Here is a 16,140-nt window from a genome sequence, read left to right on the forward strand (position 1 = left end):
TCTCCTAAGCCTCTAGTCCAACTTTTTTATTTTTTAAATTTATTTTTTATTTCTCTCTATATATATTTTGTGATAGGATCTCACTCTGTCACCTAGGCTGGAGTACAGTGGCGTGATCTTAGCTCACTACAACCTCTGCCTCCCAGGCTCAAGCGATTCTCCTGCCTCAGCCTCCTGAGTAGGTGGAATTACAGGTGCTTACCTCTACTACCTGGCTAATTTTTGTATTTTTAGTAGAGATGGGGTTTCACCATGTTGGCCAGGCTAGTCTTGAACCCCTGACCTCAAATCATACACCCGCCTCGGCCTCTCCGAGTTCTGAGATTACAGGCATGAGCCACCATGCCTGGCTATAGTCCAACTTTTAAATTTTGGTTTAGGAAGTGTTTTTAATCCAGATCTCCCTCTCATAGTCAGTTTTCACCTATTCCTGGGGATAGGGCTCAAGGAGAACTTTCATCATCTTCAAATGAAAAGACCATGTGGCAGTTAAGAGTGTGGGGGATTCTAAGCCCCTTCTGGTGATTGTGGACTTGAAAAACAATAGTGGTAATGAATAATTAAAGAGTTAAGCAAGGGGAATAGTTCTAGAGACTGGGTTAAGGGGAGCCTGTCTTATTCCACTGTGTTTGAAGCCAGAACACTGTGTCTTGGCACTGACATGCCTTGGAGACTTCGTATTGATGATCATGGCTAACCGACTCTTTTTCGGCTCATTTGTAGTCAGGACTTTACATGTGTGTGTATGTAATGAATATATATCTGTGCGTACACACACACACGTACGTAAAGTCCTGACTACCAATGGTAATAATACAGTTTTTTGGGGGAAGAAGGGATGCTTCTTGTATGCACAGCACTCAACTTCTGCTTTTGGGCAGGGAAGATGGAAAAAGGTAAAATTGGGTTATTTGTCCTAAGTTGACTTCACAGTCTAAGCAGGGAGATAAGGTAGATGAGTATGTGAACAATATTTTGTTAGATTAGCTTGGTTAGTGGATTTTCAAACTTTTTGAAATTATAAAACCTACAAATAAAAATTTTTAAAATCACAAAACCAAACCTTAATGATTCAGTAAAATTCTTATAATCTTTATACTGGAAAGGTAGTAGAGCAAAGTTTATATCAGTTTGCAACTAGAGATTTATGCCCTTACATATGAGTGACAGATGTATGAAATATGATTATTAATAATAAAGTGAAGAGGATGTTATAGAGAGGGATGCAATAAAATTTATCTTTTTCATCATGTTCCTTATCTGGGTCACCATGAAACTAATGTGAACGGTTTCCAGCTCCAGGCAAAACATTTACACTGCTCACCTTTCAGTGCTATCATGTGTTGCACTTGGGAACAAATGTGCAGCTTCAGGGTGAGAATGGAAGAATATATAGGCAAAAGAAGAGCTAGGAAATAGATTAATAATGAATATTCTCACCTAAAAACTATGAATTTCAAGATCACACTTAAGGTCCACCTCAATTTAAAAAATGTCCTGAGGATCTGAACAATGATAATTGGAAAATTAAAAGAGCATTGATAGCTTAAATGCCAATGAACTCAAGGCCAAGATCTCGGTTTTCATGCAAACTGGTGGCTCTGACTTTGTTCCACTGCTATAGGCTTGGCTTAGGATCTGACAAGTAGGTTTTTGAAAATGGATTCAGGTGGAGGCTCATGGAGAGCACCTGTTACCTCCATGGGGCAAAGGCTCGCTGTAGGCAACTTATGAGAGGTGGAGAGCGTGATGTGTGTTGTGTAGACAGCACAGCATGGGGACCCAGCACTGCCCCAATCAACATTTCTCTTAGAAAATGTGATTACAAGGCGGGTGGATCACAAGGTCAAGAGATCGAGACCACCGTGGCCAACATGGTGAAACTCCGTCTCTACTAAAAATACAAAAATTATCTGGGTGTGGTGGCGTTACCTGTAGTCCCAGCTACTTGGGAGGCTGAAGCAGGAGAATCGCTTGAATCCAGGAGACAGAGGTTGCAGTGAGCCGAGATTGAGCCATTACACTCTAGCCTGGTGACAGACCGAGACTCCCTCTCAAAAAAAAAAAAAAAAAAAAAAAAAAAAAAAGGAAAGAAGAAAGAAAACGTGATTACATTGTAGGAGCTGGAGGATTGTTACTAAATCATTCAAAATAGTGACCAGTTAAAAATATTCCACTGGTCTAACAAGGGGAATATAAATAGTTAGTTAAATTATGATGCCTAGTAGATAGAATATTAGGAATATTTTTCAACCATTAAAAACTACATTTTAGAAGAGTATTTAATAATGGGGATATTATAGATAAAATAGAGATGGATGTAGGTATAAAAATGGAGAATATCTCTTTAAAGTACTGTGTTGATTTTTTTAAGTCATTATATCCATCTCTCTTTCCCTAGCAAATATTCTCTAGAGAAACAGACGAGCATTTTTCATTGGCCATTTCTCTGGGTATAAGGTAATTTTAGTTTTCTTTCTTTCTTTCATTTTATTTTTTAAAATAGTGATGAAGCCTCGCAATGTTGCTCAGGCTGGCCTCAAACTTGTGAGCTCAAGCAATCCGCCCATCTCGGCCTACCAAAGTGCTGGGATTATAGGCACGAGCCACCGTGCCTGGCCTGATTTTAATTTTCTTATCTGACTTTTTTTCTTATAATCACATATTGTCTTTGCAACCATAAAAAAAGCAGCAAGCACCAGCTATTTCTATGGTGGCAAGTTAATCTCATGCAGTACTGTAATGAGGGCAAGCAGAGGGCTTGGTCCTAGATGCTCCATTTATTATTTGGCTCATGGAGGATAAGCCTGAGCTTCTGAGATTCTTGGGTAAACAAGTGGCCCTGCCTTCCTCACGGGTCCCTGGAGGATTGGAGGAGTGGTGCGTGCTGTGCAAAGGTGAAGTTCTCTAGCCAAGGCCACTGCTGGACTTGCACTTCTGCCTTTCTCCTGGGGGTTGCTTTTTCTCTCTTCAGGGCTTGGCTCAAATGGTACTTCCCCAGGTAACCTTCCCTGGCCCCCCACATACCATCAGGTTTCCTCTTTGAATGCCCTTGTAACACTTCAGAACTCTTACCATTGTTACTATTTTGCATTTATTCTTGAGGTTATTGGATGAATGTGTGGCTTCTCCTCTGAACGGTCTGTATCTTCACTTTTGAACATCCCTCCATTACTGGCATAGAGTAGTCTCTTGCAAACATTTGGTAAACACATGAATGAACTCTTCAATGCAAAAGTTTAGAGTCAGCTGGTGGGGAGACAGATCTAGTATTTTGAGGTGGTGTTTGGAGGGACCATGGTGTTAGCCAAAAAAAGCTCTTAGCAGAGTCACTGTATAATTTTTTTTTTTCTGGGAAAGAGCATGTGTTTCAACATGGCAGAGAGCTAAGGCTTTGCATTGTAATATGGGTCAATCAATCAAGAAATCAATCAACACGTATTTATCCAGTGCAGTCCATGTGTCCAGCACATGCTAGAGGTACTAAGACTTTTGGGAAGTGGCTTTGCCTCTTTCTTTCAGTTCACAAAATGAAGTGATTAAGACTTGCAGAAATCAGAAATGGAGGAATGCAAACCGATCAGTGACTGCAATGACTGGAAAAGGGCTGTGAAATGCCAGTGCCTTTGAGCCCAAGAATTATGATGATGGAGTCTCACATCCTGAAACCCAGGGCTAATCCTCCCCGAAAGAGACGTGGATAGGAAAATTTCCCCGATAATTATTGCAAAAGTGTCATCTTAAAAACAAACATCACAAGATGCGTACCCAAACTCGAAAGCATGAAACACAAAAGCAAACTGTTTCTAATCAGATTAATTGTAGAGTTAGTGGCTCTAAATTGTGTTGGTTTTGCCAGCTTCTGCCTTTTGGAGGTGGGGACAGGGGAGATTTGGTTTAGCTTCATTAGCATTTCCTCCTGGAAATGTGACGATATAACCACCCTGAACTGTTGCTCAGTAAAAATGCAAAAAGAGAATTCCTCCTCAGTCACATTTATATGGAAACCAAGGACAGGAAGAGAAAGAAGACATAGGCTGTTAGGGGAAGGAATATATGGGCTACAGATACATTCAGACGCCAAAACCTACTGCTCGTTTTCAGCCTCTGGACTAATTTGTTTTCTCCTCCTGAAATCTATGACTATAGATTCATATCTAAGGGGCAAAAATCAGCCCATGCTCACAGCCTGCTAGGAGCGCTTATACATCCCCCTCCTCCAACCTCCCACTGCCCGGGACATTATTTTGGAAATGTGAGCAGAGTTGTCTTTGGAATGACAGTGCCTCATCGATACAGAATTTGTGAAAATCTGGTCCTTGGGTGGGGTTGAGTTTGTCCACATAATGGAGGTGGAGTCGGGAGACAGAGGTATGTTAATTAAGACTAAAGGCCCACAAACTCTTTTCAAGTAAAGCAGCCTTGGCTACAGCTGATTCTTTTCTCTTGGTACAAACATTTATAAGTTTACCAAGACCCCTTGCATGTTCCCTGTTTCCACAGGTGCTAGAAAGTATTATGGTGATGTAAAAGTAATTGTACCAATAATACATCTGCATTTATTAAGCGTCCTTTAATGCCCACTTCACTATAGCCGTCCAGTTAGGGCCTATTAGCAAGGGTTTACAGTATTATTATGAAAGAATCTGGATACTAGCAGTGAGAGGAAGACTTTCCGCTTAAGGAAATATTGTTCCCCTAGGGGCAAAATACGTGAACAAGCATCTGCAAAAACTCCAGGCTAGGGTCAGAGCATCCTAAGTGAATTCCAGGAAAGTGGTTAATAGTCTAGATGGAAGAGAGAAATGCATTCTGTGGGGGTTCTTGACCAAACTCACGGCTCCCTCTTTGGACCAGAGTATGAGGCCTACCTTGAGGGGTGCAGGGGTTCCTAGGCAGGTTGGAGGTCTCTATTCCTGTTGAGGATGCAGTTCTCTTCTTCTTCTACATTTTATCTCCTATGTTTTTGCTACCATCTGGTTGTTTTCTTACCAATTTGTCCTTGCCTCTGGTCTGCAGTGGGCACCCTTAAGAAAAATCCATTTAGATGTCTTCTTTCCTTGCTAGTCTTCATGTCTGTCTGTTCTGAATTTGCATCCAATGTCTGCCCTCGGTCCCTGGGCCTTCCCCTTGATGTCTTCAATGTGAAAGCTATTCAGCAGTGGGGACTGTGCTCCTCCCTTCACCCTCCTGTCCTCCAAGGGAAATCGGGAAGTATCTGGACAGACTGTTGGAACAAAGCAAAATATTTAAGTTCCCGTCGTCCTCCTACTGTGGGTTTTGATCATTTCTTTCAGTAACCAGTTTAGTTTAATTATTTATAGAAGGACATTCATAGTGCTAGAGGAAATGTCCTATAAAGCATTTATCAAAGAATCAGTCTTTGTAATCTGAGACATCCCCAGAGCAAACGCAAAGTATCTGGGCTGATGATTCAGGTATTACTTTTGGAGGGAAGCAGGATGAGATTTCTAGAGTTGGTGGAGTTTGAATCATCAGGCTGACTCCATGGATAAGCCTAAAATCTGTAGGACATACAATGCCTGTGCACGGTCCCAGTCCTTCCAACAACGAAATGGGGGGGTCATTGCCATGTGATCATTATACATGGAGAAACTGAGGCACAGAGAAATAAAGTGCATTGCCCAGAGTTTCTAAAATACATAGTGAAGTGGAATCTAGATTTAGAGAGAGGCAGTCTGATGTAATTGCTGTGTTGTTAATACGCTGGACTCCTGTTGTGGACATGCTGGTGCCTTGGTTGCTCAGTGTCTGAGGACAGTGGCTTCTCTGATTTTCTCAGCTTCCTCGAGATGGATCTACAAATTGTACTGAACTACAGACTCAGAAGTTTATAAGGAGTTTCATCTTGATAATTTGGTGGGACTGGAAGAGGTCTTTGACCGACAGACCAGCATCCAATGTACTCAAGATGGACCAGCCTGCTTCTGCCACTTCCTCGATCTTTAACTTACCCAAGCTATTTAATTTTTGAAAGTCTCTGTTTTCTCATTTATAGTTTAACAGTAGTCTCTGTCTCATTCTGTGTTGTTAGTATAAAAGACTAGAGGGAGCACGTGGAAGGCACTTGGTACATAGTTAAGTGTTTCAGAAATGTTTCTAGATTTTGGCTGAGGTCCTGCAGCATCTTAGAGTATTGTCCAGGAATCCTGGTATTTCCCAAATTTTAGCTTGCACAGGAATGACCTGTGGGGAAGGTGTCAAATCTACATATTCCCAAGGCCCATCCAAGTGATTCAGGTTGGACCAGGTGGTGCTACAGTGGATGCAGCCGTCCAGATGACACCACTGAGAAAGCTGGTTCACAGGCCAGCAGGGCCCCCTCCCACCCCTTAACTAAACCCTCTGCATTCCTTCAGACTCTTCTTACCCTGAGTGAAGAGTGCTAGAAACGTTCTCAGTAGCTTCCTAAAGTCTTTATAGGGCCAACAAGTAATAATTTGGTGATTTCAGAAGCAGCCCCCAGAATAATGTATTTTCTACCCCTTCCCCATCCACTCTTGGCTCCTGGCCCTACCTCCTACACCCCTCTTCGATTTGTACTACAGTCCGTGACATTTTTGAACTTCAGGGCTCCTGTCTGGCTGGTTATTTATTTAGCTGAGGAACTGCAGCACCTAATTAATAGGAAATTAGCTGTGAATGTAACATTTGGCCCATAGTCAAGGCCCAAGAAATTATAAATATGCACCACGTGAGTGGCCTGGGCACCTGATTCCTGGAAGATCCAGAAGTGGTACTTCCTGTACAGTTTCAGGAAGTGAAGTATGTGCTGCATAGGTTGTGGGTAGCCAGGAGCAGGCATTACCCGCCCTGAGGCCAGCAGGACCATCCTGGGGTGCACAGGGGCCTGTCTGCTTCTCCCCATTTCCCAGAGAGCTCATTGACTCTTCTCAAGTTAACTGTCTTTTCAAAGGCCAGGTGGGAGAGGACACATCAAGGAAATGAGAGCAGAGGCTGGAGGGGACTTAGGAGAGGGTATAGCGTCCCTTACAGGGTGGCCCAAACACTGTGATCCCCCAAAGACACTACGTCTGCTGTTGTTTCAGATACTTGCATTTGGCTTCTTTCAGGGGCATGTGAGGTACAGCTTCATCTAACACCTTGACAGTAGGGACTGTGCGTTGAAGGAGATCTCACTGCCATTCACAGGTTGCAGAGGAAGGGGAAAAATCTTTTCCTTCTACTCTTCTAAGTTCCTGGCTGGGGCCCCCATAACAAAAGATGGATTAAGAAGAGAATAGCACACAAAATTATTTACTATGTTTTATGGAACAGGGGAACCTTATAAGGAAACCAAGATTTGAAGAACAGTTAACCCTGAGTGTTTTTTATGGCAGGCTTGATGAAGGGTGGAAAGGCATGGAGAAACTTGATAGGACAAACAGTGAGAGGTAAGCGTAGTGAACTTCAGGAAACGCAGCCGGGCCTGTCTGGATTCCTCCCTGGGTCCCTGGTCTTGGCAGATAAGGGTGCTGCCTTCCACTGGGAACCTCTCATGTGAGGGTCTTATGACCTGCCTGAGGGGAAGGTCAGAAAATTCTTCCTGGGTTTTCTCAAATTATTTTAAATTAAATATTCAGCGTGCCAAAGTGCCGTATTTTGGGGTAGCATGTCCTGAGCCCCATCACAGACCATGGGAACTGAGCCTCGAAGAGGTTAGAAGTCCTGCCCAAACCAGAGAGAGGCAGAGTTGAGATTTGGAATAAACATGTTCAACCCTCAAGTTTGAGCTCTGCAGAATCTCATAGTTTCCTGATTACCTCAAAAGGAAAATCAGGCTGGGAGGAGAAAACTGGTTTTAAAAGCCCCAAGGAGGAAAAGACTGAAGGAGAAGGAGGAGCAAAAGGATCAAGGGAAAAGTAAGGGCAAGTTTAGGGGCTCCTAGGGAGGCAGCGGTGCCCCCATGGAAGGAGAAGGCGGTGTCTGTGTGTCACAGGCAAAACTATTTTCTCTAGATTTGCTTGATATCAGTTATCTCACTTTCTTTTTTCTCAACTTCCCCTGCAGGGAAATAGGAACTGGGCAACCTGTCTATTCCCTTGTGAGAGTTAAAAATCTGCTGATAAAAGGACCTGTTCCAATTCTAAGTGTGTTTATTATGAGCCAAACCCTGGGGCTTGGGAGGAGAGAGGTGCCTGGTTCCATGGCAGAGCAGGGCTAGGAGATAAAGCTTGTTGGAGGACATGAGGGAACAAAAAACACAGAGTAAGTGAAATATTTTGCCAGCTTTGTTTAAAAGATCTATCGAAGCCTCTTTAACACAGGCTTCTACCTTAGAACTGGTATAATGAATCCAGCATTTATGTGACTCTGGAAGGAGCCTTCCGAAGGAGGAGAAAAATGTAAAAGAAATTGCATCTTCAGGTAGGTCCCAGAAGGGGTTGATATGAAGAAAGAAAATAACTCATTGCTGTTGTCTCAGAGCAGAAGACGGACATGGAGGCTGCTTATCACTTAGACTAAGGGGGACAGAGTCTCCCCTGGAAAGAAAGAATGCCCCTAGTCTCACTCAGGGAAGCGAGTTACAAATCAGAGCCCAGGCTAAGAACACAGGTATCACTGATGCCCTGAAAGAAAGATAATACATCTTCCTTTTCCCACCTCTACCCACTAGCCAGAGGCATTTCCTGACCTTCTACTGAGGAAGAAATGGGTCCCTCCTGGTTTCTTGTCCTTTGGGGGACATTACCAATTCTTTTTTTTTTATATACTTTAAGTTCTAGGGTACATGTGTGCAACGTGCAGGTTTGTTACATATGTATACGTGTGCCATGTTGGTGTGCTGCCAACATGGATACAACAAAGATACAACATACCAGAATCTCTGGGACACATTTAAAGCAGTGTGTAGAGGGAAATTTATAGCACTAAATGCCCACAACAGAAAGCAGGAAAGATCTAAAATTGACACCCTAACATCACAATTAAAAGAACTAGAGAAGCAAGAGCAAACACATTCAAAAGCTAGCAGAAGGCAAGAAATAACTAAGATCAGAGCAGAACTGAAGGAGATAGAGACACAAAAAACCCTCCAAAAAATCAATGAATCCAGGAGTTGTTTTTTTGAAAGATCAACAAAATTGATAGACCGCTGGCAAGACTAATAAAGAAGAAAAAGAGAAGAATCAAATAGATGCAACAAAAAATGATAAAGGGGATATCACCACTGACCCCACAAAAATACAAACTACCATCAGAGAATACTATAAACACCTCTATGCAAATAAACTAGAAAACCTAGAAGAAGTGAATAAATTCCTGGACATATACACTCTCCCAAGACTAAACCAGGAAGAAGTTGAATCCCTGAATAGACCAATAACAGGCTCTGAAATTGAGGCAATAATTAATAGTCTACCAACCAAAAAAAGTCCAGGACCGGACGATTCACAGCCGAATTCTACCAGAGGTACAAAGAGGAGCTGGTACCATTCCTTCTGAAACTGTACTGATTATTTACCATCCCAGGCAGTGTTTAGGCACCAAATGACTTTGGAGTCAGAAATAGCTGAGTTCAAGCATCACATTCCCACCTTTGAGTTTGGACATGTTTGATTATCTCTTGATGACCTCAGTTTTCTGATTTTGTTTAAAAATATAGGGTAATATCTACTTTACAGGGTTTTTAAAAGGATTAAATGAGGTAAAAGCCAAAATCACGAAGATAACACCTGCCATGTAGTTGAGACTTAAGAAGAATAAGTATTGCTGATATTGTTATGCAAGTAAAAGAATCAAGAATAATACTTGGCAGCCACTCAATAATCAGTTTCTGTTCCCGTGTTAAAGGTCACATCAGTAATAGTGATGCTAGACATTTTGTCTCACTCCACAACTCTCCCCTAATTCAACCCTAAGCCAAAACTTAGGCCAGCGCCAACCCTATTCCCAACCATATGCCCAGCTCTGTTCCCCAATCCTAACCCCAACCTAGACCAAACTATAACCCCAACTCTATCTCAATTTCCAACTCTATCCCAACTATATTATTCAGGGTTCTCCAGAGAAACAGAACCAATAGGATGTATATATGTGTGTGTGTGTGTGTATATATATATATAGAGAGAGAGAGAGAGAGTGAAAGAGGGAGGTGGGAGAGAGAGAGCGAGAGAGGAGAGAAAAGAGATTTTTATTGCAAGAAATTGGCTCACATGATTATGGAGGCTGACAAGTCCGAAGCTCTACAGGGTGAGTTGGCAAGCTGGAGACCCAGGAAAGCTGATGTTGTAGTTCTAGTCTAAAGACTGACAGGTCTGAGATTGAGGAAGAGCTAGTGTTTCAGTTCAAAGGCCATTAGACAGGACAGATTCTCTCTTACTGGGGGAGGTCAGCCTTTGTGTTTTATTCTGCCCTTCACCTGATTGCATGAGGCCCATGCACAGTCAATCTGTTTTATTCAGCCTACTAACTTAAATGTTAATCTCATCCAAAAAAGCACCCTCACAGAAACAACCAGAATAATGTTTGTTCAAATATCTGGGTACCTGACAGCCCAATCTACTTTGCACATAAAATTAATCATTTTAATCATCACACCAATCTTATCCTTAACCTGATTCCCAGTGATGTTACAACTCTAACCCTAAGTCTAACCCCAACCTCAGACGAGTAATTACTATTATTATTATTTTTTTTGAGACAGAGTCTTGCTCTGTCACCCAGGCTAGAGTACAGTGGCATGATCTTGGCTCACTGCAACCCTCCACCTCTTAGATTCAGGCAATTCTCATGCTGAGTAGCTGGGATTACAGGTGTGTGCCACCATGCCCAGTTTTGTTTTTGTTTTTGTTTTTTTTTAGTAGAGATGGGGTTTTTGCTATGTTGGTCAGGCTGTTCTCGAACTCCTGACCTCAAATGATCCACCCACCTCAGCCTCCCAAAGTGCTGGGATTATAGGCATGAGCCACCACGCCCAGCCAGTAATTACTATTAAATATGCAACATGTGCTACATATTGTTGGTTCCTCAGCTTTCTTCTTTTTAGTGTGGATACAAATCTGACTCTAGCTGCCAAAACTTATTAATCAATGTGATGAATCTGTATCATAAAGTCAACTTAATCATATATCTTCAGAGTATGGACTTGAAAGGGAATGTGCTTGGAAAAGATTTTAGTCAGAGAGTCACACAAAATGATTAGCACCTGCTTTGGCATGAGGAGCCACTCAGACACACAGAGACTTCTATTTGTTGTGCCAGCTCCTGCTCCATTCTCCTGACCAAGCCCTGCTTTAATAGGGTCTGTGTGGAGTTAGGATGGCGAGTGATGGAGGCCTGGGCACAACACCCCAGAGATGTCTTAACTCAGAGAATACAGATTTGTAGACCATTAGGAGCTGAAAATATGTGTCAGTATTATTACTCATATAGATCACTTAGTTTTCGGTCAGATTTTTGTATCAGATGTATCCCCTATGATGAAAACGAAACTTATTGATTTCTAGAAAGATTCCTACAGAATCAATGAGCATTAGAATTGAAAGGGCTGGGCTGGGCATGGTGGGTCATGCCTGTAATTCCAGCACTTTGGGAGGCCAAGGCAGGAAGATTGCTTGAGTCCAGATGTTTGAGAGCAGTGCGGACAAAATAGCAAGACCCCATCTCTAAAACAAATGTTTAAAAAAATTAGTTGGGTATGGTGTTGCATGCCTACAGTCCCAGCCACTTGGGAGGCTAAAGTGGGAAGACCACTTGAGCCCAGGAGGTCAAGGCTGCAGTGAGCAGTGATCACACCCCTGCACTCCAGCCTTGGTAACAGAGCAAGACCCTGCCTCAATTTAAAAAAAAAAATGAAAAGAATAATTATTTTATCCCATTGTTCTCAACTTTAAAATCACTGATGCTTGAGTCTTGTCTTGGACCAATCCATCTATCTGTGGGGTGAACTCTGGGTATTAGTATTTTTAGAGGCACTCTTCTAGCATTACTATGGCTAAATGTTTCCACCAATCTGGCTAAAACTTCTCATTTCATGGATGGAACAAGTGAGAGTCAAAGAGGCTAAGTGACTTTCATAAAAGCAGACATGCAGGGACAAAGCCAGCACCTAAGGTTTTATAAATACTGGCCCAGTGCTCTTGTCCAGACGCCACATTCCTTCTCATCTTGTTTCCTTAGATTTATAGCCAAAAACAGTGGGACCGTCAGGGACCCCCCCCCAACTTAGGACTCTCATAGCGAGTGGTCCTCCAGCTCAGTCCATGTGCATCCAGCTGAAAGGCTTTCATACCTCTGCCCTGCATAGCGCTCGTTCAGAGAAGTAGGTGCACTGTGGTAGAAACAATTCTCTACTAACCCATTTGGGACAATAAAGAAATAAATCCTAATCCACCAACCTTGACCAGACGGCTGAAGGTTGTGCTCACTTGGTGCTGACCTTGTAAAGATGGACTGCAATTTTGGGGAGTCGATTTTATTTTGTTTTTATTTTTTTTTCCTTCTGGGCATTTAGAGTTCATATTCATCCTAGAGAGTTCTGGGAATTGCAGGTCCAAGGCTATTAGCATCTACTTCATTCCTCTGCCTTTCTGCCCAACTCCCTTGTTTTCTAATTCTTAAAAGATTTTTCTAAGACAATTTATACTGAATGAATTGTTATTTTAATAGGTGAGTGAAATCCACCTTAAGTACTGATTTGATGTATTTAGAAAACATGGAAGCCTTTGAAGCCGACCAGCAAGGCAGCCTGTGTATTTCCCCTGGGTGTGGTTCCTTCTTTATTACCAGAGGGTACACAGGAGAATCTGCACTCATTCAGTCATTCATTCAAATAATGTTTGTGGATTTCATCCCCTTTAGGTCCAGGGAACTTGACTGGCACTAAGGGAAACTAAGGTGAATTACTGTCATCACTTGACCTCAAGAAGCTTAAATCTAATGGGGAGAGAAGAAGAGTATTCTCGAATACCTGTACTGTACACAATGTGATGTTCCCTAAGGGTATGGCAATAGGAGTATAGGAATGACTGGGATTGTTTCTAGTTGAGGATCAGGGAAGGTTCTGTTGATTATTTGACATTTTGGCTCAGTTTTGGAAAATTGATGTGATTTTGACAGAAATAAGTATAAATCTTTTGTGTAGGCAAAGGAACAGCAGAAGCAAAGAAAGACAAAGGGGAAGGAAAGTATGTGCGTGTGTGTTGGGGAGTATGTCTTTGGTCTTTGTATGATAAGTGGGAGGGAGCATCTCAAAAAAATTACATGTAGACCTCATGGATGCTTATGGGTTGAAATTAGCTTTAGTGACTGGTCTACTTCCTCAGTTTTACAGATTATAAAGTAATAATGATAATAGCAATATTGGAACTTAACTCTCATTGCATGCTTTCTATAGGCAGTTACTAAGCTACATCCATTACACGAATTTTCTCATTATTTTCTTACAACATTTCCTTGGAAGTAAGTATTATTATTATCCCCACTTTGCAGATGAGGAAACTAAGGCTTAAAGGTCAGTAAGCCAGTAAAAGGTAGAGTTGGAATTTGAACCCAAGGCTACACGCTTTCTGTGGCCAGAGTTTTTACCTGGGTATTCAGTGCTGGTGACATTATAGGGGAGGAAAAGATGATGGATTCATTTTGGACATGAGACCTCCAGAAGAAGAGGTGAGTCTGGAACTTGAAGAAAGAATAATTTGAAAGAAAAAGAATTTGTTTCTGAAAGTTGTATCCTAACATTGGCATATTCAGAACACCAGTCACGTTGACTTGCCCTGCAGAATTTCCAGATGGGAATTCTAGCAGCTCACATGCCAAGGCTGCTCCTTAGTGTGTGTATGGCTTGCCAGACCCATCTTCCAAAGCTGCACTCAGGTTTTTTTTTTTTTTTTTTTTTTTTTTTTTTGACATGTCTCAGCTCCTTTCTCCACCATGTGTGCCTGCAGTGCTGTCTCCTTTTATCTAAAGGAGTTTTGCAACTTGTCCCCTTGCTGCCTGCCAAAGTTTACCTCTGAGAAGTATCGAGCTGTTCAGCATTGGCTAGAACAAACTCTCCTGACCCTGTCGGTCCAACGGTGAAAAAGTGTCAGTGTAGGGGAGTGGAAGATGTCAAGCATGTGCATGAGGAAGGAAATAGTTTCTTTCTAGCAGGTGAGAAGCCCAGAGAGCTTTGGTGGCCTGGACAAGCTCCTGTGCATCAGGTGAAAAAGAGAAGTTCAGTAAAGCTGCCTTGCCTGGTTTTAAGTTATATTGTCTTCTAATTCCTTCTTCCCTCACCTTCCTCTTATCCTAATACCTTCAATTCCAAGTCCCTTGTGATTTCTTGACATACTGGCAGGTATACCTGACAGACAGGTATAATTGTTGGAATCAGGAATGTCTGACCAGTGGGGAAACTGTGGCAGTAAGGAGTGGAGAAAACTTAGTGAAGGGCTTGCAGTCCATGACTAAGAACCCAGAATTCACATTATCCTATAAGAAAACCCATCAGGGAAGAGATCTGAGGGTTGGAGTCTATATTATTCTGCTATTGCTGCTGTCACAAATTACCTCAAACTTAGTGGCTTAAAACAACATACATTTATTAGCTCACAGTTCTGTAGGTAAGAAGCAAAAGCAGGCTTTGATGAGTCCCTCTGCTTAGGGTCTTACAAGGCTGCACTCAAGGTGTTGCCTGGGTGGGCTCTTATCTGCAGATTCTGGGAAGAACCCTAACCCAATCTCATGCCTATTGCTGGCCAAATTCCGTGCCTAACAGTTATGGGATTGAAGTCCCCACTTTTTTTCTTGTTGTCAGCCAAGAACCACTCTTGGCTCCTAAGGGTCTCTTGGATTTCTTGTCACGTTGCCTACATCTTCGAGGGTAGCAATGGCGCATCAAATCCTACTTATTCTTCAAATCTCTGATTTCTGCTACCTACTGGAGAAAATGCTCTGCCTTTTAAAGGCTCATGTGATTTTATTGGGCCCACCTAGATAATCTTCCTTTTGCCATATATGTTAGCTTGCTAGGACTGCCATAACAAGCTGGGTGGCTACTGTGTTTGAATGTGTCCCCCAAAGTTTATATGTTGGGTACTTAATCCCCAATGCAACAATGTTGAGAGATGCGACCTTTAAGAGGTGATTAGGTCATGTGGGCTGTACCCCATGAATGGATTAGTGTCATTATCAAGGGAGCGCATTAGTTATCATTGAAGTAGTTTCCTGAAGAAAGGACGAGTTTAGCTCCCTTCCCCTCTCTCTTGTGTGCATGCTCTCTTCTACCTGCCACTATGGGATGATGCAGCAAGAAGGCCCTCCTGAGATATAGGCTCCTTGACCTTGACTTTCTTAGCTTCCAGAAACTGTAAGAAATAAACCTCTGCTCTTTATAAATTACCCAGTCTCCAGCATTCTATTAGAGCAGTACAAAATGGACTAAAACAGTGGCTCAGACGACAAAATCTTGTTGCCTCCCAGTTCTGAAGGCTAGAAGTCTGAAGTGAAGGTACTGATGCTCCTTGACTTACAACGAGGTGATGTCCTGACAAACCCATGGTAAGTTGAAAATGTTGTAAGCTGAAAATACATTTAATACACCAAACCTACCAAACATCATAGCTTAGCTCAGCCTACCTTAAACATGCTCAGAACCCTTACATTACCCTACAATTGGGCAAAAATCATAAGGCAAATCCTGTTTTACAATAAAATGTTGAATATCTCATGTAATTTATCAAAATGTTGTACTGAAATTGAAAAATGGTTGTATGGGCACTAAAAGTAAGGCGACTACTGAATGCGTATCACTTTCACACCATCGTAAAGCTGAAAAATTGTCAGTCAAATCTTCCAAAGTCAGGGACCGTCTGTATTGACAAGATTGGTTCCTTCTGAGGGTTGTGAGGGAGGGATCTGTTCCAGGCCTCTCTCCTTGGCTTGTAGACAGATGACTGTCTTCGTATTTGAATGGTGTTTTCCTTGTCCAAATTTCCTTTTTTATCAGGACATCCAGTCATATTGGATTTAGGCCCACCCGAATGACCCCATCATAACTAATTACGTCTGTAACCATGTTTCCAAGTAAGGACACAGCATCCTGAGATACTGGGGTTTAGGACTTCAGCATATGAATTTGGGGGGATGCAATTAAACTCATAATACCATATAGCATACATAATCACAACAGTCACATCT

General features: G+C 42.2%; 1 protein-coding gene across 17 annotated transcripts in view; it reads left to right on the top strand.

The window, feature by feature from the left end:
* Nucleotides 1–16,140, top strand: part of NRXN3 (neurexin 3) — a 1,630,631-nt gene that overhangs the window by 177,504 nt on the left and 1,436,987 nt on the right. Inside the window, exon 4 of one of the 17 annotated variants that reach the window (XM_025391721.1) lies at nt 7,871–7,889. The exons of the other annotated variants lie outside the window; for them this stretch is intronic. Within the exon in view, the coding sequence (XP_025247506.1) occupies nt 7,871–7,889 (19 nt within the window). The remainder of the gene's footprint in view (nt 1–7,870; nt 7,890–16,140) is intronic. 17 annotated transcript variants of the gene reach the window in all.

The sequence above is a fragment of the Theropithecus gelada genome, chromosome 7b (genome assembly GCF_003255815.1).
Source record: "Theropithecus gelada isolate Dixy chromosome 7b, Tgel_1.0, whole genome shotgun sequence".
In the NCBI taxonomy this organism is placed as follows: Eukaryota; Metazoa; Chordata; class Mammalia; order Primates; family Cercopithecidae; genus Theropithecus; species Theropithecus gelada.